Raw genomic sequence first — 21600 nt, forward strand, 5'->3', positions numbered from 1 at the left:
TTGTTAAATGATGTTAACGTTCCTCTCTCTCTCCAGATCCTAATACCTCATTTTATACAATGGTCATAAACAAATGGTGGGGGTGAAGGGAAAGGAAAAAAGCTCTGCTGTCTCCATTGTCATCATCCTGGGAATGCCTTCTTCCTAGAACTTCATTTCTTTGCTGGTGGTCTGGCCATAAGGCTCAGTACATGGTGGTAAACCACTAGACTGCTGGAACAGAGTAGGGGTTCTTAGTCATCCATATGAGAAAAAGACCTCCTATTTAATTTCTAAATGTGTGCCCTGATTTGGCATATTTTAACCAAAGCAAAACATTATACCAGAAAGGTATCTGACATGATTCCCATGTGTAGATTTTCATGTAACCTACAAATATAGGCACAAGAAAAACAAACCCTGGGCCAAGACCAAAGGTACTGAAAAATAATAGAACAAGCATACTGTGAATGTTTTAAAAACCTTGTATCTAGTTTGATTGATAAATTAGTATGAGACATATAATTCTGTTGCCTTCCAGAGTAAGCTCTGATCTTTTAAAATTAAGATCTGCTGGGCCCAGGGATTTAGCTCAGTGGTTCGGTGGCCTGCCTCGCAAGCGCAAGGACATGAGTTCAATCCCTGGTACCACAAAAATAAATAAATAAATAAATAAATAAATAAATAAATAAATAAATAAATAAATAAAATTAAGATCTGCTTATAATTTATAAGAATAAATCCCAACCTCTTTCTGGAATCTTCTGAAAAACAGCTAGGTAACAGGATGATTACCACTGAGAAATATTTTGCTCTATGGCAACTTTTCATTATTATTTAATGAGAGCTTGTCTAGATATTATGTACCCTTCACTTTCTACATTGAGTTCTTTTTTAAATGTCTTCTTCCGATGCCTAGGGTTATGTCAGTTTCTTTGGATCTAATTGGATCTCAAATTGCAAACTATTATTTTAATTCTTTCCAAAGGTTCTTATGCAGATAGACATTTCCAAAATCATTTATCATGACTAATGTATGTTGCTGGTTTTTTCTTTTAAAATTAGAAAAATCAAAAGGTATTTTGGGAGAACTTAATATCATCAACAATTATTTCAAGTACAAGCTAGTTCATATACACCAAAGGTGAGAATTTATATGCCCATAAAAATCTAACTATAAAAGAAGGAACTCTATGAGAGTGAGCACATTTTAACTTCAGTTTTAAGGATTTGATTCTGGTTTGGACTTGTGTGTTCTATGAATTATGAGCTTACTCAATTATGGGAAAGCAATCTATACCAATGTGAAGAATAAAAATGCAGAATCCTGGGCTTGTGCATTTTAATTTTACCTCTACTGCTTGTATCATTTACCAAGCTTGGGTGTTTGTTTTGTATGGAAAATAAGATTTGAATAACCACCTACTTATTTCCCACTGAAAATGTTGTTTAGTTAGGAAATATTTCAACCATTCTTATGTTTACTGCTAATAAACAGAAACTGAAACTGAGAAAGTATAAAACACTAGGTGAGTATTCCTACGAATACTGTCTCAGATTAACACGTAAGAGAAGGCTTCGCTGTCCTGGGCACTCAATTCACCAGGGGAAAGCCTGCAGTCACACTGAGAAGTTGTTTTCATTTTGCCTGGCTCAAGCAACATAAGCAGAAAATCATACACATGCCCAGAAGAAGGCCTAGGCGAGAGGTGGAGGGAGACCTACAGAATTAGAACAAGTTGGTGTCTCAAAGTCCTTGGACAGCATCGAACCATCCTCCCTGGGCAGAAAAGAAAAACAAACTGGAACTGTCTGACATTTATGACTCTTACCTGCGGCGAAGATCCTCTGCGACTGCCGCCCGGCAGCTGAACAAATAGGCCCGCAGTGATTTTAGCCGCTGCCGCAGGCGCAACACGGTTGCCAGTGGCTCTGCGTGGAGATACAGCATGGGGTTCTCCTGCTGGATGTCGATCAGGGGCTCTTCATACACGTACTCCAGGAACTCTTTGGCCTGCTTAGACACCTACAAAACAAACTTCAGCAGTCAATCCTGGCGAATCATCTTGCTCAGTCAAACTAAGAACCATAGCTTAGATAGCAAAGTATCATTGTTTTGTTTTGTTTTCCTGAACACAGCTAAATGAAAAAGTCCACAGTTGAACTAAATATAAATTTTGGCTTCTTTCTGTCTTCCAGAAACTCAACTGTAAAACATGTAAGAATTAATTAACTGTATCTTGATTGTGGTAAATATATATATATGTATATGTATATGAATGAGATAAAAATAACAACTATATTGATGCATTATACCAACATCAACTTCCTTATTGGTTAGTTTGATTTTTATCAAACTTACTATAGTACCTAAAATGTTACCAAAGGAGGAAACTGGGTGAAAGGCACAGGAGACCTCTCTGTACTGTCTCTGCAATTTCCTGTGTTTCCATAACTATTTCAAAGTAAAAACAAATTAAGACCCTTTTAACATCAATGCTGATTTTAAGAACCACATAAAAATATAATATGTATATGTGGATACTGTGGTGGTGATGGTGGAATGTCAACTTGATAGCCTTTGGTATCCTCTCTAGGGACTGGTGGTGCAAGTTCCTGGGCTCCTGCCAGACCACTCTGCCCAGATGTTTCTGCCTTCGAGCCAGCTGACCATGGACTGAGCCCCCTAAAAATGTGAGCCAAATTAAACCTATCCTCTTTTAAATTGTGGGTGTTGGTTACTTAGGAGCCCCCTAAAAATGTGAGCCAAATTAAACCTATCCTCTTTTAAATTGTGGGTGTTGGTTACTTAGTCTAACAATAGAAAAGCTAACAGAGGTGTATATTCTATTAACAAGTGGTCACTTAAAAAAAACAGGTATATTGCATACACATTAAATTAAAAAGAACTGAAACAGTCTACTAAGAAAGGAAAGGAAAAGGAAGGACATTATATGCAAAATAATATGACTGACTAGAAAACAGGCTCAAACACACTATTCAGTAAGCAGAGTTTCTTTTGTTAGAACACCTTTGAATTTGGGCTGACTCTGGCCAGTATATCCATCCAACCTTGATCCACTTCTGTTATAGACAAGACTGTTCTGGCTTGTATCTGGATGCCCCTCCAAAGCCTCAGGAACTCAGGTAGGGCTTGCAGGAAATGAATAAATCATGGCGGCACTACAGCTGGCTTGGTGTTAGAAAGTGGGGCCTGGTCAGAAGAGGTGGGTCAGCAAAGGGTGACCTGGAAGGGTAAATCTCCCTCCTGGAGCCTCCCTCTCTGCTTCCCAGCTGCCATGGCACAGGCAGCTTTTCCTCCACTGTGCCCCTCTGCCATGCCTGCCTGCTTTGGAGCCAGGTGACTACGAACTGGAAAACATGAGCCAAAATAAACCTCTTCACCTTTAAGTCCTGGGTGTTAGGTATGGTATTCCAGTGAAGAGGAAAGTGACTAGGACAAACACTATGACTTGTTGATTTTAAAATGTCATTGTCATCGGTAGAAATAAACTGTGCATCAGAAACACAATGCACCAGAGATAGAGAGGGAATAGCTTCAATAATGAATAACATGGGTAATTCTTTTAGAATCTCTACAAGCAGATTCACTGATACTAAGATGTAAATTGGCTAACAATTTCTATTTATGGAAGGCAAAATGTCTCCAAAAAGTCTCCACTAACACCTCCCTAGGACAGCATGGCTGGAATTCAGCACTGAAACAAACTCTCATCAAGAAATAAAATAAAATAAAATTGAAATTCAGTATGCTTCATATTGTAGACCAGAAACTTATTAAATGAAGATGAACAGGAGACAGCCTCTACCTTCGAGGGGCTCACTGTTTATAAAGGACAAATATTTAAAAAAAAAAAAAAATATATATATATATATATATTTTTCTCATAAGGATATATATACACACACACACACATATATAACCTGTCATCTGTTACAGAGGCATAGGTGAAGCCTACTGGTAGCATAAAGGAGGGAGAAATTAACTTTCCTGATGAATGGGCTGAGAAAGCAGGTGATAGAGGATCCACGTATAGAAAGATAACTAGAAATTCACCAGGTGAGACAGGTGTGGTGGTGCATGCCTGTTTCTAATCTCACTCTGAGAGGCTGAGGCAAGAGGATGGCAAGTTTGAGCCCAACCTGGGCAATATGGTGACTTAGTGAGACCCTGTCTCAAAATAAAAAGGTCTGGGGATGTAGCTTAGCGATGAAGCCTTAGGTTCAGTCCCCAGTATTAGAGAAAAGAAAAATTCACTTGGTGGACAAGGTATGACAGAAAAGACACCATGAAAACCCCTCATTATGTATATCATTAAACATACATCTATTGTGCACTAATGAAAAGCATGCATTGTATATACATATATAAAATTCATATTATCTTTTTCTTATATTGTAAAGGTCATACTAAAGTTTATGTTTCTCATAAGGATATAAAAATGGCATTATTTTAAAATGTCTTTTTTTCCTCTTATAAGCAATTATTTTTGAGATACCTGTTCTGTTGTCTGATCCTGCAGTTAAGAGTTAAAGGAGCCTACAAGTTTCTGCAAATCCAGCTGACAAGGAGGCACCTAGAATTAGTTAAAGCTTTCGAGGAATCAGCTATACTGGAAATAACAAGATGACATGACAGAGTGAAAAAATCCTGCTTTGTGTCTGAGGGTTACAGACACAGGTACATGCCCAGATACCACAGCAGGCATTAGGCCTTTGATGGAAGACAAAACAGGCAGAGCCTTGTCCTCAGGTAGCTCACAGGTCAGTACAGAAAGGCAGAATGGGTTAAATATTTTATTTAACATGTTTAAATATTTACTGTATTTAAAAGTCTTCAATGAGGAAAAAAACGGATGGTGTTCTGGGAAATGAAGTACAATCCACTTGAAACTGTTGCTAACAAAAATGATGTATTGTACAATTCAATTAGTCCTTCTACCTCTATGGAGCAGTGTTTATACTGAGTCAGGGCCCTGCTGAATTAGGTTAACAATGCTACCTTTTAGGAGGTGAACAGAAGGACAAAGGGCACTGCCTAGTCTCCCAGGCCTTAAAAGGATTCTCTCTTCAGGTGGTACTCAAACCCGAAAGCAGAAAAAAAAGTCTTTTACAGAGACAGTAAAAGCAGTGAGACAAATGAGAAAGCAGCTACTGACAGCAGTATTCATAAACTGAAATGACAAAAAACAAAACAGCTAGTTTCAACAATGTCAAAGCACTGTGTTCTCAAGTTATTAACTAGCATTAAGCATACTGAGCACATCCTTGACTCCACAGCTTGGGCAAATGAAGAAATCCTTGCCACACAGAGCCATTTTTGGCAACAAGACTGAGCACATGCTCTGGTTTTTTAAGAATCAACCATTAAGACTGGTGAGGGAATTTTTGAGAGAGCTCAAAATTTGGCATGAAGTTCTGGTTTTGGAAAATGTAGCCCTGCTGAATTCTTAAGTCCTAAATGACCCTCCATACTGGCACAAGGAGTCCACTCTCAAACTCAACTATAATTAAAAATATTTTTAAAAAAAATTTAAAAGGAAGTTACTTAGGAAAAGTGGCCAATGATATTCAATGTTTATATGAGAGAAGTCTCCTTCTTATTAATATAAAAATTAAATGAACACTGACTACATTCCAGCTAAGAGCTAAGAAGTACTACCCTAATTCTTGCCAAGTGAATTATGAAAAATATAAAATGCCTGAGTGTTGTTTCAGATGTAAATAACAACTTAGTTCATGAGTCAGGTGCAGCTGGGTGAGTGCTGCTTTTAAAAAAATAAATGCTTTGGCTGACAATCTTTTCTGTGATCGCACTCCATTCATATTAGAATCAAATTTTGCATGGTCAGTGGCTCATTTTTTATAGTGAATATGAAAATTAAAAAGATTTATTACAGTAAAAGAAATGCTGGCATTACTCCTTCAAAATTCTCCCCCTCACTTTGAACTTATTACATTGATCTTACCACCCTTTGACTCATCTTTGAGAATTCTCCTTCATGAGTGTCTTTAGGAAGTGTAGCACAAAACACAGTAAATGCTGCTGCCTCTGACAGCCATCCAAAGGAAAGGCAGGCTTGTAAAAACATTATGGTGCGGGGCTGGGGACTTAGCTCAGAAGTGCTGCTGCCTGCATCACAAGCTCAAGGTCCTCAGTTCAATCTGCAGTACCAAAAAAAAAAAAAAAAACCAACCCCAAAACAAAACATTATGGTGTATCCTCATCTACTGAATCTAGCACTGTGATTCCTGGCTCTTCTCCCAAAGATAACCATGAAAGGTAAACATTTTGAATCGACTCAGGACATCAAAGCAGCCAAGATGGTACAACTAAAGACACTCATGAAAGAAGACTTCCGGAACTGTTTCAGAAAAGTTATGTTCAAATTGACAAAGAATATTATGAGGGAGATTAATAGCAACATGTTTTTTCCTTTCCTAACCTCTTTTATTTCTCTTTTTTTATAGCAAAACATTTATTGGTACATTTTAGATATACATAATGATAATACTCATCATGGGAATTTGCACCTGTACATGGTAATCCTACCCTTTTTTTTCCATTCCTCCCTTCCCCCAGCCCCATAAACAAAAGCTTTGTTTCCATTTTTCTTTCTATTTTCACTTTTTTCCTTGTCCCTTCCTTCCTTTCTCTCTCCCTCCTCCCTTGTCCCACTTCCCATTTGAACATTTTCTTCCCATTTCCCAATATCTATTATATATTTTAGTAGTGGCTCATTTTTCAAACCTATGGGCCTATTAGTATCTTACCTAGTGATATTTAGATTTTAATATAAACAAATCTCTTCACATTGCTCTTATTACTTATATGTAGAATAGTTTTAAGCCATAAGAACTCAATGCCTTTACTATGGTTGTGTCTTTCAGTTGGTATGATTCAAGATGAAGGAAGAAGTCCAGATGGAAACAGGTCTCCGTTACCTCACAGTCAGGGAAGTTGGAAAGAACAGTACAACCACACTATAATTAACTACAAACTAATAATGACCAAATCTGCTACTGATACACACACACACACACACACACACACTGACTTGAACAGTAAGTATGGTTGCCACTGACTCATGTATACATGTGCTTTGTTACACTGGTGACAACTACCTCTTAAAAAAAAAGTTCTGAAATGCTGTTCAGGTTTGTGTAATATTGAACAAGATGCTCTGGAATGGTGCTCTGGTGTGTTCCCCCACAAAACAGTCCTGGGTAAAAGAGTAATGGGAGCCGGGGGTGGTGGCACACACCTGTAATCCCATTACTCGGGAGGCTGAGTCAGGAGGATCGCTGTGAGTTCAAGACCAGCCTGGGCTACATAGTGAGTTCCAGGTCATATTTCCAGGCCAGGCTCACTAAAAAAAAAAAAAAAAAAAAAAAAAAAATGTAATGGGCAAAGGGAATGGTTAACCATAGGCAACGATTTGGAGATGGTATAGTGGTAGTGAGAACTTTATATTCATTAAAGGGAGAAAAGTTATCAGAACAAAATATACAAGAACATAATCTTACACTAACAAGGACAGGTCAAAATAAATTTGATTTCTTTGTCTACCAAGGAACATTAGTTTCACAAAAAAGGTGTTCTGAGGCCCATCAAAAACTATGTCACACAGCACTTCTCTTCTTGGTGATTCAAATCACAGTGATTTAGCATGTTAAAACTCTGAGATACCTTGTACTAAAGAAAACCTGCTTAATCCAGCCTCTTCCCAAATCCATTTGGCCACAGACTGAGCAGCTGTTGGGTGTTGTGCCAGATCTAAGAGGGGAGGGGGATGGGAGATACAATCCAGCTCACCAACTGAAAGAAGGGGCATCACCTTCCTCTAACTTTGCTCCAACCTCTTGCCAAGGGGAGAGTTTGCTGGACTGCATTCTCCTAGACCGGCCCTTTCCTAAGACTCATACCGCTGGCCTGAATGAGGCTTTCCTATGGAGCCTTCCTTTTGGGTAACACTTACTGACACATACAGAACTTGCAAATGTTCCATAGAAACCACTTTGAGAAACAGTACATTAATCCATGATCTGTATTTAAAGAGAATACTGAGTCCAGAGAGCTTCAGTGACTTATTTATGGCTATTTCATGGCAAAACTGGCTCTGTTCTCTTCATACTGTTTACAGACAGTTTTTTTTTAAAGTTTTTCACTCCACCATAATCTACCAGTTAATTCTTCAATAAAATAGGTTATTTCAGCCCCTTCTCCATCCTTCCTTCCTGTCAAATAGAAAGCAAGTAGGCTACAAATGATGGCTAATTTATAATGTAATTAGGCAGTACACTGGCAGGTAGGCTTCCATTTGATTTTAACTCTTAAAATAAAAACTGAAGTTCAATAACATAATTTTTTTACTCCAAAATCACTTTTTTTAAAAAAAAAAAAAAACTATCTTTCTCCTTTCACTGGAATTAAGAATGTTCACCAAGGCAGGAACTACAGCCCCATTCCTTAAAATGATAACAAATGAAAGAGTAATCTACAATGTTCTGGCCATGACTTTGAACTACATATTCTTAATTTAAACATAATTCTAGCAATTTGGTTATTAGTTTCTAAATTTATAACATATTGAGACTCAATAAAGACAAAAAGAGGAAGAAGAGCTAGGGCAGCATATTTACAAGAGAAGTGATATCCTGGCTAATATACTGGTACTAAGGAAAGGGACCTATAAAGAGATATAAGGTAACAACATAATTGTACAACTACAACTCTGAGGACAAGTTGGCACTATCCACCAATCTCACAAATGTACATACTTGTATTGGGGAAATTACATAGGGACTCCGACTCATGAAGCAAAGATCTTATATTCAAAATGATTTATAAAGTCATTCACTGACTCACTGTCTATAATAATAAAAGACTAGAAAAATCCAAGTATCTATGAAAAAACACCAAAACAAATGGATAGACAAATGTAAGATGGGAGTTGAGATTCAAAACACAATAGAGTGGATATTTAACAACCATTCATACTTATAATTCTGAGGCACCGAAAAAGGTTTATTTCTCATATATATTTTCTTATGTAAAATTCATAAGTGACATTAAAATTTATAAAATTATAAAAATATCATAACTGAAAATTTGGAGATTAAAAATCAGAAAAGGGGAAAATATCATCCCTAATATTATCACAGAAAAATAACCATATATTACTTTAGTATAACATTTCCTTCCAGTATTTATTTCCAATTACACTATGAAATATAATAGCCAAACTCTTGATAAAATCAATTCCAACCATACCACTCCTGAGTCTTATTAAAACAGGCACTGGGGGCTAATGGAGAAGGAACCTTAAGTTTAATTACAATTTGTTCTCAAAATTTCCAAATGACTCTGATCAAGTACTTTTTCCCATCAGCATGCTTTTCTCAAGCTCTGCAAGGGCAACAGAGCTTGCCATGAATGCCTCTCAAGATGTAGAGATAGGAAATGGTTTATGTAACATGGAAAACCCCTAGCTAAATGGAATGTGAATATTCTTGCTAGGACACACACACACACACACACACACACACACACACAAAATTTGAAAAGCACAACTACAGGAAAATATTTGGGAACAGTTGAGCTGTTCTTTGTCACTTTTTTGTCATACTTGATTTTTTTGAATGGAAGTAGGGGGACACTGCCTTCAAAGAGAATATCATTAGAAAATGGCTATAGAATTTGAGGGTAGGGTTTAGCTGCTTCCTATTCTTGGTGCTAATTCAATCTGCAGGATGTATACCAGAAAAGAGATGAAATCCTGCTTTAAAAGTAATTAGAATTACTAAAACTCCAGAGGGCAGACAAGGAAATGCTTAAAATGACAGATATCATTCTGCTCTGCAAAACCATTCTTCACTCTTTTAAATGGATATGCAAGCCAGTCACGTACTTGCCATTAAGGACAGTAGGCAGATCCAACAGAATGATGTCTGGTTTTAGAAATGGATAGGTCCAAATTGATCCTCACAATTAGGAGCATTAAGTTAAATGCTGGTGTCTGAGCAAAGACAGAGAGACACTGGACTAAATGGAATACAGTTACTTAATGCCAGTGAGATGATCCAGATAAAAGTGGCCAGATATGTTCCTGCTTTAGAATCTTCTCTGGGCCACTGAGAATATGGAAAGGAGTGAACTGACAAAGGAGATTTTCCTCATGTGCAGCACAGATGAGTGTATAAGAAATATCCTCAATTAGTTATCTATTCTGTCAAAATCAGACCCATTTACTTAAACGACCACCACAATACAACAGCCTACTACTACAAGTTCAGTGACAGCCACATCAATGGTTTCTGTGGCCTTCATAACTAAGTGCAAATGGAGTCGGGTCTCTCGTGTCATGCCTTCAGAATCCTTGCCTCAGTTTTTCACTTTCTCAGTCAATGTCACATTTTCTGCTTCTGCTCCACTAAATGATATGTATCCTGTTGGCAAGTGCCACCAGCCTAAACGAATGGAGTCAGAGGGCTGGTATGCCTCACTCACTTCTTCTCTACACTTAGCCATCAAATCCCTCTGCTAAGCCTATTCATCTAAACCCCTAAAACAAACTCAACTAGTCTTCTTTCCACTAAGTAGGTTTTTATCTGATGTGCACATGTCCAAAGTTTTTATAGACTATATTTAGAGTGTCAAGTACAAGATGCAGGAGAGCATGACTCTGTCTAGTAGAGGGAAGGAAAGTATTAGAGGAAAAGGAAACGAGATTTAAGGCAGGTTTTAGGATTTGCTGGGCTGGGAGAGAGGAGAGGAAGCCAAGAGGTGTGAGATAGCCAGGCATGATGGGAATAGAAGGATAGATGCCATCTCAATGAAAAGACTAACGGAGTTTTCTTCTTGCAGGAGGAGACAGAGTCAAATGCCAAGAAGGACTGGGATGCAGTACCTTGGGGCCTGTGAAGATGTGAATGAGTAAAGAGGAGACAGATCTTCCCAGAAATATGGAAGAAAACATATCACAATAATCATGTTCATTTTTTGGATTTCAAAGATTCTACCTAGACAGCTATAGAACCCTTGCCCAAGTGATACAATTACAGTGCAGGCCTCAGGCATCTATTAGCCGGGAGGCATGAAAATAGCCATAGGGCTTACCTTTGAATGAAATGCTTTGCATGGAATATTCATGTCAGGCAGATGTCACATGATCTGGTAAGGAGCAAAAAAGTTCTGCCCATTAAGTAACAGCATTATGCTCTCTGTTAATATGGGTAAGACACTGGACTGTGACAGAATCCTAAGCCTAAAGTAGCACTCTAGTAGGGAGTTAGACTCCTGGGTTTGCATTTACACAATGGTGGAAATGCTATGCAAGATAGATAACCAATTCAAATATCTTGAGGACTACTAGGATGAAAACTAAAGCTGAGGTGTCTATTGAGAAATTAAAACCATAGATCTTGATTTCAGTAGCAAAACTGAGCTGGAGATAAAAAACAAGGAAACATCAGCAGATGAATCCCAGTTGTTAAAACTAAGAAGGTCAATAGATGGAGGGAGCAAAGAGGGAGGGGAAGGGAAGGGAAGAAAAAAGAACTAAAATGTTATATACATGTACCAACTCCCCATGATAAATGTAATCATTATGTACTGTAAACATATACAATAAAAGTTAATTTAAAAAAATACACAGAAGGAGGAAGATAACCCAACAGAGTATAAAGTGGGAAAAAGAACCCAAAGAATAAAATTTAAGAACCCCAGTAATAAAGTTGAAGGCACATTACAGAGAACAGGGAGTCAAAGAAGTCGATTAAAAAGAGGAAGAAAAACAAGGCGTGTGTTATCAAGGCTAAAATGGGAGAATTCAAGGAGAGTGTGGGAGGTCCATCTGATCCAATACTGTATACTACACAAGTCCAAATAATAACTGCCATGGGTAAAACAGACTTGGCAAAAGTAATAGAGAAAAGACTATAAACAAAGGCAAAAGAAATAAATCTTCTGTAAGAGGAGTGAAGTTTCTTCTGTCACAGGGAGGACAATGAGGATGGATGTGGATGAAGACAAGTCGCAGGTGAGTTGATGGAATTAAAAAGTCTCATCAAATCACACAAATCACAAACATTCCACATTCCACACATCACTGCACTGGTTTTTTTTGTTTTGTTTTGTTTTGTTTTTGGTACGGGGATTGAACTCGGGTCCTTGTGCTTGCAAGGCAGGCGGTGGAGCCACTGAGCTAAATCCTCAGCCCTTGCACTGTTTTATTATACCAAAGTATATATTGTATTGTAGAAAATATGCATTGTGTATATGTGTGGGGGGTATGTTTTTACACATATGTGTGCACTATTAAATGAGAAACATGGTCATTAATGTGGTAGGATTTTGCACATTTGGCATATTGATAGTTTCTCTGTCAATCTTATGATTTCTCTAAATTACATGCTTGATTTAATTCATAGTCATTTGTTTGAGAAGAATATTACATATGCATTGGTGTTAAATTCTATCATTATGCTTATAAAAATATAATAAAAATAAGTATGGGATATAATAAAAAAGAAACAGAAAAATCTGATCTTAAAAATGTGAACTGTTTTAGTTGTTTTTGGATTTCAAATATAAGTATATTTCTTTTCTGTGAGAAGTTTTGTTAGAAAATGTAAGTGATACAATCAACAAGCATATGATATTTATCAAATTAATAAAACCAAGGAGTTTATAAATCATAAAATTTTGAGGACTGTTTCTCAACTATATATAATATGTAACTTTGTTTTATTTTAAATACATTATTTCAAAAATATTATATGAAAAGAAAATGAGAAAGCACATATAATGTTTGAGGATCATATCAAACTAATGTATTTGGATTATCTGTGTTGCATAAATTTTTGTTTATTTCATATCCTTTTTTTGCTGTCATATATAATGTATATTTGAAATTTTTATTTAGTATCTTCATTTCTTGTTGTCATGTATGTCTGCAATCTTTAATAAAAAAAAAATTTTTTTTAAAGTCTAATCATCCTAGTTGTACTTATAAAGTAGAAGGTAAATGCAATTCCCAGAGCAGTTGGGAGTAGGTTATTAGTCTCTCTCTCTCTTTTTTTTTTTTTTTTTTTTTTTTTTTTGGTACCAGGGATCGAACTTGGGACCTTGTGCTTGTGAGGCAGAAGGTGGAACCACTGAGCTAAATCCCTGGCCCCTAGGTTATTAACCTTTTGATGAGTGCAGATACTTAAATAATAGGATCTGATAAAAGCTACTGATAAAAAGGAAAGAGGACTTCCATTAGCTCCAACAACACATCTACCTACCCTTGGCAGCCACATTCAGAGTTGCTGCTTTTTCTTTCATTCCATGCTCCAAGCCATGGCCAAACCCTCCTCGTCTATGGAATTCCATCCTCACAGACTCAACCACAGCATTCTAGCATTTCTCCTCTGTCCTAGGTAGTTCTTAGTCACACAAAAAATATGCTGTTATTTTTTCCACTAAAACAAAAAATCAAACAGAACTTGACCCCACTTCCCTTTGAGTTACTCTCCATCTCTATCCTTTCCTTTAGCACAAAACTTCTCAAAGCAGTTGCCTGTTCTTGTCTTTTATTTCTCTTTTCCTATTCTATGTTGAATCCACTCCAATCAGACCTTTGCTCCCATACCACTCCATTCAAACTGCTCTCATTAAGGTCACTAATTACCTCCACATTACTAAAGCTAATGGTTAATGCTCAGTGCTCATCTTACGTGACTTAGCAGCAACTGTCACAATTCATCTGGGATAACTTTCTTCACAGGACTTGTCAGACAGTCTGGATCCTTCTACCTCATTGCTCACCCTTTCTTGGCCTCTCGGCCTCCCCTGCCGGTTCCTCCTCTTCTATCTTCTTAAATTTGAATATCCCAGCAAATCTTCAATTTTTCTCTTCTCTGTTGATGTGCATTTTTATAGCTAACAAACCTGCTAATTGTACTTCTTGTCTGTTAGCAGTTACTTTGCAAAGTTGTCAGATACACTTATGCTTCTCACTTGCTCCCCTTCTTTAAGAAATAATAATCCAATGTAATCAGCCAGGTTGCAACCCAGTTCCTTTACAGGCCTGAGGGTGGCTCAGTACACTGATGCTTCTGTGGACTACCACCTAGGCACCTCATTGTTCCTCTCACGATTCCGGTCCAGAGCTCTGGGAGCTTAAAGACTGACCTTTGCATGAGTAGGGTGCTACTCTATTGAAAGAATACCTTGGATTGCCAGGTGTGGTGGTGCATGTCTGTAATTCAAGCACTGAGGCTGAGGCAGGAGGATACCATGAATTCATGGCCAGCCTGGGCTACAGAGCAATTCAAGGCCAGCCTCAACTACATGAGACCATGTCTCAAAAACGAAAACAGCCAACAAAAATCTTGGATTATATAAACCTTCTCTAAATAGTATTAGCATATTTCTTCACTTATTATTTTCCTATTTTTATCTTCCCATAGTATGATGCTGGCAGTGAGAGCTAATAAAAAATGAGGGTCTCTCTCCAATAGAATTTGCTCTTGGTACCTATAGTGAATTATAGTAAAATTATTTCTTAGGCCTACAAGTAATCTATCATCTATCTATCTATCTATCTATCTATCTATCTATCTATCTATTGCAGTACTGGGGATCAAACTCAGGACCTTGCACTTGCAAGGCAGGTGGCAGCACCACTGAGCTAAATCCCTGGCCCATGCTATATATTTTTTAATTAGAAAACAAGTGAGTCATAATTAAGAAGTCTTTAAAATTCAAGATATATAAGAATTGGATAAAATCTGAGTTTTTATGAGACTATCTAATCAAGTTTGTTTTAAACTGTTTTATCATCTTTACAATTTGTTTGATAACATATGAACACCTGAACTGCTATCATTAACTCAACCAGTGCTACACCTACCTTATATTTTGAAGTATCCCAGTTGTGGACTATGCGTGCTGGGATGAGGAAGCTGTCATCCACATGGCAGCTGCTGCAGTAGTACCACCCACTGTAATTGCACACCTTGGCTTTCCCATTGGAAAGGCCGATAGATCGCTGGCACCCTGTTCAAGGCAAAAGAAGGAGTCTGATTGTTGCATTTTGAATATCACAAAACAAGCCTACACCACCCTCTAGTTAAGTAAAAGAAGCTACAGGGAACACATGCAGATGTTTCCTCGTGTTCCTAGTCTGACAGTCTCTACCCCTTCATTTCCTGAAGGTTTACTATGTCACCTAACTGGTTCCATCTTGGGTCTCTTCCAATTCTTTCTGTTCTGCATACTGCCTCTTTACAACCCCACTTTTATTTCCGTATTTCCTTCCTCAGAACTCTATTTGCGTTAGGCACTTTGCTGGTAGCTTCTCATATAGACTATTTTTTAACCAACACATATTCTGTCAGCTTTGTGTAACCAATGAAGAAATGAAGATTTGTGCAAGATTAAGTATGTTGTCTGAGGTCACTCAGCCCATAAAAGGTAGAGTCTGGATTTGGCTCAAAGCCTGTCTGACATTAAAATGATCCTAAAATCTGATATGTAGCCTTCCTTTGCTTATAAAATCAGTGTAAGGAATCTGGTCTTTGACTGGCCCCATCTCACCTTTCCAACTTCTCCTCCCACCATCTCCAGTGGGAATATAACCTCTTTATTCCAGTCAAAGAACTCTGCACACTTCCTCCTAGATAAACAGTGTGCACATTCTACCCTCCATATAGTAGCACATATTATTTCTCCTTACACAACACCTTCTTCTCTGCTCTCTACTTTGACAAATTTGGTCCATTATTCAAGACCACTGGTTGCTGGCAAGTGGCTGCTAATGTCCATTTCATATTCCAGCAAGTCCATAATTCTGTGAGCACTTTCCATGTACTATCAGGAAACCTGGCAATAATCATGACCTTGCCACAAGGTAACCATTATTTTGCTTTCAATAGGAGCTGCTACCTTATACTGATGAATATGGAAATTCCATTACAATCATACTAAAGGACAAAATCCTGGCAGGGGATCAAGAATATATAAGCCCTGCACTATTCTGATATTTCTGACCCACACGTTTCATTTTAGAAATCCTTCTTCTACGTGGAACTTTTCAGGGTTGAGTAACAAAAACAATATTAATCAAAGAGATATAACACTATTTCATGATGTGAGCACAAAACTGAATCCCTCTTTCAATAATAATAACAACAATGTAATAATCAGGGCTGCACCCCATTTTCTTTGTAAGGTGCTTAAACATATTTATTTAACAAACTGCCAACCTAAGAAGATACTGATCCACATGAACTCCAAGGGTAAAAGTATCACAAAAAGCCAAAGAACTTCTATCACAAATAAACTGGGGTTAATAATCAGTTTAATGTTTCATCTTCCAGAAAGAGAATTAGACCTTACTGTTTTTTTTCTTTTATTGAGTTTATTGGTACATTTTAGGTACAGTACGGTTACATTCATTATTGGGATCTTGTACCTTTACATGACAGGTCTTGGTTCTCATTTTTTCCCCTTGTCACTGCACTCCCTTCACCCCCTCCCCCCTTCCCCATTGTTTTTTAATATAAGTGGTATTGAAAGATAGGAAGTAAATATGTTAGTATTCTGCTTCAAATGAATCCTCTAATGGATTTCTTTACTATTAAGTCGCAGCGGAATCACTGTAAGCTCCTGTGTTTCAGGCTGGCTGAGGAAAGAGAAAGAATGTGTGAAAGATAAGGAAGAATGAAACAAGCTTCTATTTGACAGAGCAGACAGGCACTGTCACAACCCAGGGCTGTGAGCATTGGACTGCCGTTTCCTGTCCTTGCCAAATGCATCACTCACTTTTCACTTAGCATGTGCTTTCTTAAACTGCCATACCTTTTTATGGGCTTGTCAAGGCAGCCATATTATAAACTTCTCAGAAATATTTTTTATGACTGGCACTTAACAAAGAGCTTTTATATATAGCAGACAATCAATAAATGTTTATGTTGACAGGATAATCTGTTTATTGTTAGGCACATGTCCATTTACATGCATATAAAGAGACTAATTTCCAATAGCTATTCCAAAATTGATCCTTTTAGCCTTGTCACTTGGCCTTGAAACAGCCTGTTCTCATTAGTACTGCTGTTAAAATACATAGGATAGAGTTCAAAATTAGTAGATAGTCAAACTGAGTTAATATTAAAGTGATATGAATACAATTCAACCTTTCCTAATCTTAGGAGGTGATCATAATCTTCAGAAATTCAAGATCATCATTAAAGCTCAATCTCACCATAGAAACCTGAAAAAATGAATTAGGTTATCTTAGCTTTTTGGTTGCTTGAATTTTAGATATGAAAAACATCAATAAGCATTTTCTGCATATTTATATATTCTTTCATAAGTACCACTGGGTTCATAAGTCTATAATTTTAAAGATATTATAATTTTCTGGACAGAAAATATCAAAATATACAGATATGCATTTTAAGAGAAAGATACAGTCTAAAACACTATCAAGTGGACATACAGGTCTAAAGCTAGGGAGTCAACCATATAAGCTAACTAAATGAACTAAACATTCACAATTTTGCATAGGTCTCTGGTCTCATAAAAGGCAAGAAGGGTTAGAGAACACAGTTAGCATTCATTCATTTAGGTTTTAGTTTAAGAAAAAAACAGCAGGACAGGGCCTGGGATTTAGCTCAGTGGTTCTGCTATGTGCCTCGAAAGCAGCAGGACACACTTTTCTATCCTATCTAGAATCATGCTATCCTACTGTTGGTGCTGAAATAACTCTTGTGGCCCTGAAGTTAAGTCTGAATCTGTCTGCATGCTTGTGCCTATTCTGGGCCCACAGTACTTAGGGTCAGGAAGATTGGGTCTGCTCTTGTCCAGGGTATACTGTAAGTCTGACCTATCAAATTCTCAAACCCTGCTTCTTCACCACAAAATAAAGGAGGTAGCCCAAAGTGGTGGACAGTCAAATTCAATGGGCATTAGAATTTTCTAGAGATGTTTGTGAAAAATACTGACACTTTCCCTAAGATGATTTTGATTTTGCAGATTTCAAGTAGGGACAATGAATCCAAACTTCACAAGCATCCTCCCGCGACTTCCACCAGAGAGTCTGATGGGTAAAAGCTAAGTCTTGCTGTCTGATTTCTAAATGATCTCAAAGGTACCCTCCAAGCTCTGAAAGACTGACCCTATTCAGTAAAAGTACAGAGGGCAGGCAGATAAGCTCATAATTTTGTCACACAGTTTGCTTTCTAGGCTTCCAAAATCAACATTTCAGAATCTTGGTCAATTTCTAAGAACTGATTAGTAAAAGCAACTTGAATTCATTTTACCAATATTTTTCCAGAGCATTCTTATCTCTTCTGGGAAGTATCCTATGTAACTTAGAATTATAACTTTTCACCTCCTGATCAAATGTATTTGACTTTCAAAGGGCATAGGATTTCTGGGAAAGAAGATTAAAGACTAGTTAGTGACCTGAGGTAGACTCATTTTCTAAAAAACAACCCATACCAACTATTTCAAGAAGGAAATACCCGCTATTTCAATTAACTGCAAGATTTCCTTAAATATCACACTAGTAAATCATGGACTAAAAATGTCTGAAACTATTCTCCATAAAGATACACAATCTGGGACTTTATCATTGTAAGATTTTCAACAGGGGAAAAATGTGTTTTCTTAATAATGACTGTAAAAAAATGTTTTCAGAAGGTGCCAAAGCTGAACTCTGAAAGCAACATTATGGGAAGAAAAAAAAAGCTGTAAGTACAGACAAAAAAATAATTAATTGAAATAACTAATTAGAGCTTATTTACATATATTTTTATGTACTTTCAAACCGATTTTTCAATAGTTTTTCTAAATTAAAGGGCATTTGTAGAAGGGAACACTCTACATGTTAGATCAAAGCAAATACATTCTTCCCAGTTTCTTTTTGAAACTTTTCAAAGTGTATTCAATTCATAGGAACAAAAAACTATCTCACAAGAGAACCCACTGGCCTTTTTTTTTTTATTGCTTCCCACCCTACTTCAAATCTTTAATGAACACATGCTCTGAAGAGCTTAGCTTACCCTCTGATACACTTTTGCAAACAAATGTCACCATTTAACCGAAGTCTTATTTGCTGCATGTACAGTCCATTTCCCAAAAGGTTTTTAAATAAAACACCCAAAAGAATCTGTTGCTGAGGGTTGAAGCAGAAATTTTGGTATAACTCTCCACAAAAGTACAACCTTTTTTTCCAACAAGTGCACCTAGTTAGCTTGGTTGGCTACAGTGTGGTATTACTGAAGTAAGATCTTGAGAAGGAGCTAACCACCTTCTCTCTACTTCATGGTTACCAACTTCAGCCCATCTTCCCCTGACCAGCAGTGGGGAACCCATGGGCATAAGAGATAGATAACAATAGTTGAGTCCAGATTCAGGTGAGTGCCTCTCATTGAAGAAAGAATGCATACAATGCTTTCTAAGTATGGTCAGTTATGCCACCCCATTTCCATCTCATAAAAGTAAACTTTTATCCAATTTAGTAAGGTAAAGCCAGTGGTTTGCACTGGTGTGAGTGCTGTAAGAAAAAAATAAGTTGCTGTTGCAAAAAGGAGGAAAAAGAAATAAAGATAGTGAGAGGACACTTTCATTTGCTCTGAAAAAAGAAAAAGAAAAACTGGTGAGTTTCATATCCTCTTTTACCATATGCACAGGGCATGCGAGATATTCACAGAAGCAAGGGAGGGTGCTTCCATTCCTCCTGTGTACTGGGAAGAACAGTGTACTGTGGTAAGTACTATGTAAAATGTTGCTTAAAGGGCTCAACTTTGATCATATGCTCTTGAGACCAGATTATTCCAAAATTAAGGAAACAGAAGCAGAGGTTCAGTGAGACTTGCTATTTTGTAAGAACTGGAGGTGAGGGTAGCTGGGAGAATGGGGGTGTAGTTAAGAGTAGAGCACCTGCTTAGCATGCACTAGCAGTACAAAAGGAAGGAAGGAAGGGAGGAAGGAAGGTGGAAAGAAAGAAAGAGAGAGAGAGAGAAGGAAGGAAGAAAGAAAAAGAAAGAGGAAGAAAGAAAGAGAAAGGAAGGAAGGGAGAAAGGGAGAGAGAAATGAAAGAAAGAAGAAGGGAGAGGAGAAGGGAAGGGAGAGAAGGGAGAGGGGAAGGAAGAGGGAAAAGGAGAGAGGGAATAGGGGAGAGGGGAGAGCAGAGAAAGGTGGGGGAGGAAGAAAAAGAGAAAAGGGGAGGGGAGGGAGGAAGGAGGGAGTTTCCTTAGTGTGAAAACAATTTGCTCACCAAGTAGGTAAGTGCTGAATAAACACTTTTAAAAATAAAATATTACAGTTAGTACAAATTCTGAGTTCTGTTTATTTGGTCTGGGAGTAGCAGAAGCTGGGCAGCTTTCAAATAAAGGATCTTCTGACATTGGGCTGGAGTAATTTTTTCAATGTAGATTTGATATCCACTAAAAGAAGTAGAAGCAAAATAATTCTGGGTTCCAGACTTGCATCTATCACAGCTGGAAAGGGCCGCACTGAGATGTAATAGAGACGGACTGAATTTGTGAGATCTCAACACAATGGAACTGAGGCTGTAGATTCTACTCCACTGCAAAATGGAAAGGAGGTGAAAGGCAAGGGACAATAAAAAACACTCAAGAGATCAGTGGTTTAAACATCTTAAGCATCTGGGTCTATGGTTCAAGAAGGTGACCCACATGACCCATATGTGACACACAGTTGACATCTACATAATCATAAAATCAATGAAGACATTAAACATTTGAAGAGAATATAAGACACATCTAAGTATGCATTTTGTGTGTCATAATATTTATAAGCATAGTAAATGAAAAAGGAACAGAAGGAAAAATTTAGAAAAAAACCCAATTGTGTGCTACCTGTAATTGCAAATATGAATAGTATGGCGGGGTGCTGATTTGTTGATTGAAAATAAGGGCCATGTTAGACTGCAACTCTTCAAAGTTATTTTCTCCATAAGGTTTTAAGTCCCTTGACAGTGAATTCTGTTCCCAAGGATGAGAAATTCATGGTTGGGAGGAAATACATAGGATCAAATACAATCCTGAGGTATATTCACTGGTTGTTTCCAAAACTGTACTAACCTTCACTTCTGTTCATCAAAAAAATAACTTTTTCTTATGAGGTTAATTTTATGTTCATCTGAAAATTTTACAGCAGTGAGAGATTTTATGTGGGAAATTGTCACTCACTGAAACTTTGACTCATATAGTCCTGCTATACAATCAGAGGGCTCACACACATGTTCAGAAGCTGAAATCATACTCAAAAGGAAACTATTCTTCCTGTGGCTGACACACACTGAGATTATCTTAAGCTGGCACTTGTAGAAGAGATGGCAGCTGTTTCCAGCAAACCTTAAGAATAGAGCAGAAATAGCAGGTATGGTGTCATAGGCCTATCATCCCAGCACCCTAGGAAACTGAGGCAGGAGGATCACAAGTTTGAGTCCAGCCTGGGCAACTTAAGAGATTTAGTGAGACCCGTCCAAAAATAAAAAAAGAAAAGAAAAGAAAAAAAGGCTGGGGATACAGCTCAATATATAAAGGCCCTGGGTTCAATAACCAATACTTCAAAAAAAA

The 21600-nt window shown here is 37.5% G+C and overlaps 1 protein-coding gene across 3 annotated transcripts in view; it reads right to left on the reverse strand.

The window, feature by feature from the left end:
* Positions 1-21600, reverse strand: part of Plekhm3 (pleckstrin homology domain containing M3) — a 182485-nt gene that overhangs the window by 98183 nt on the left and 62702 nt on the right. For all 3 annotated transcript variants that reach the window (XM_010616080.3, XM_010616081.2, XM_033764580.1), the window contains exons 4-5: positions 14901-15046; positions 1812-2005 (exon numbers count right to left, since the gene is read on the reverse strand). In XM_010616080.3, the coding sequence (XP_010614382.1) occupies positions 1812-2005; positions 14901-15046 (340 nt within the window). The remainder of the gene's footprint in view (positions 1-1811; positions 2006-14900; positions 15047-21600) is intronic.

The sequence above is a fragment of the Fukomys damarensis genome, unplaced genomic scaffold (assembly GCF_012274545.1).
Source record: "Fukomys damarensis isolate Sample0158 unplaced genomic scaffold, DMR_v1.0_HiC HiC_scaffold_16, whole genome shotgun sequence".
NCBI classification, from domain to species: Eukaryota; Metazoa; Chordata; class Mammalia; order Rodentia; family Bathyergidae; genus Fukomys; species Fukomys damarensis.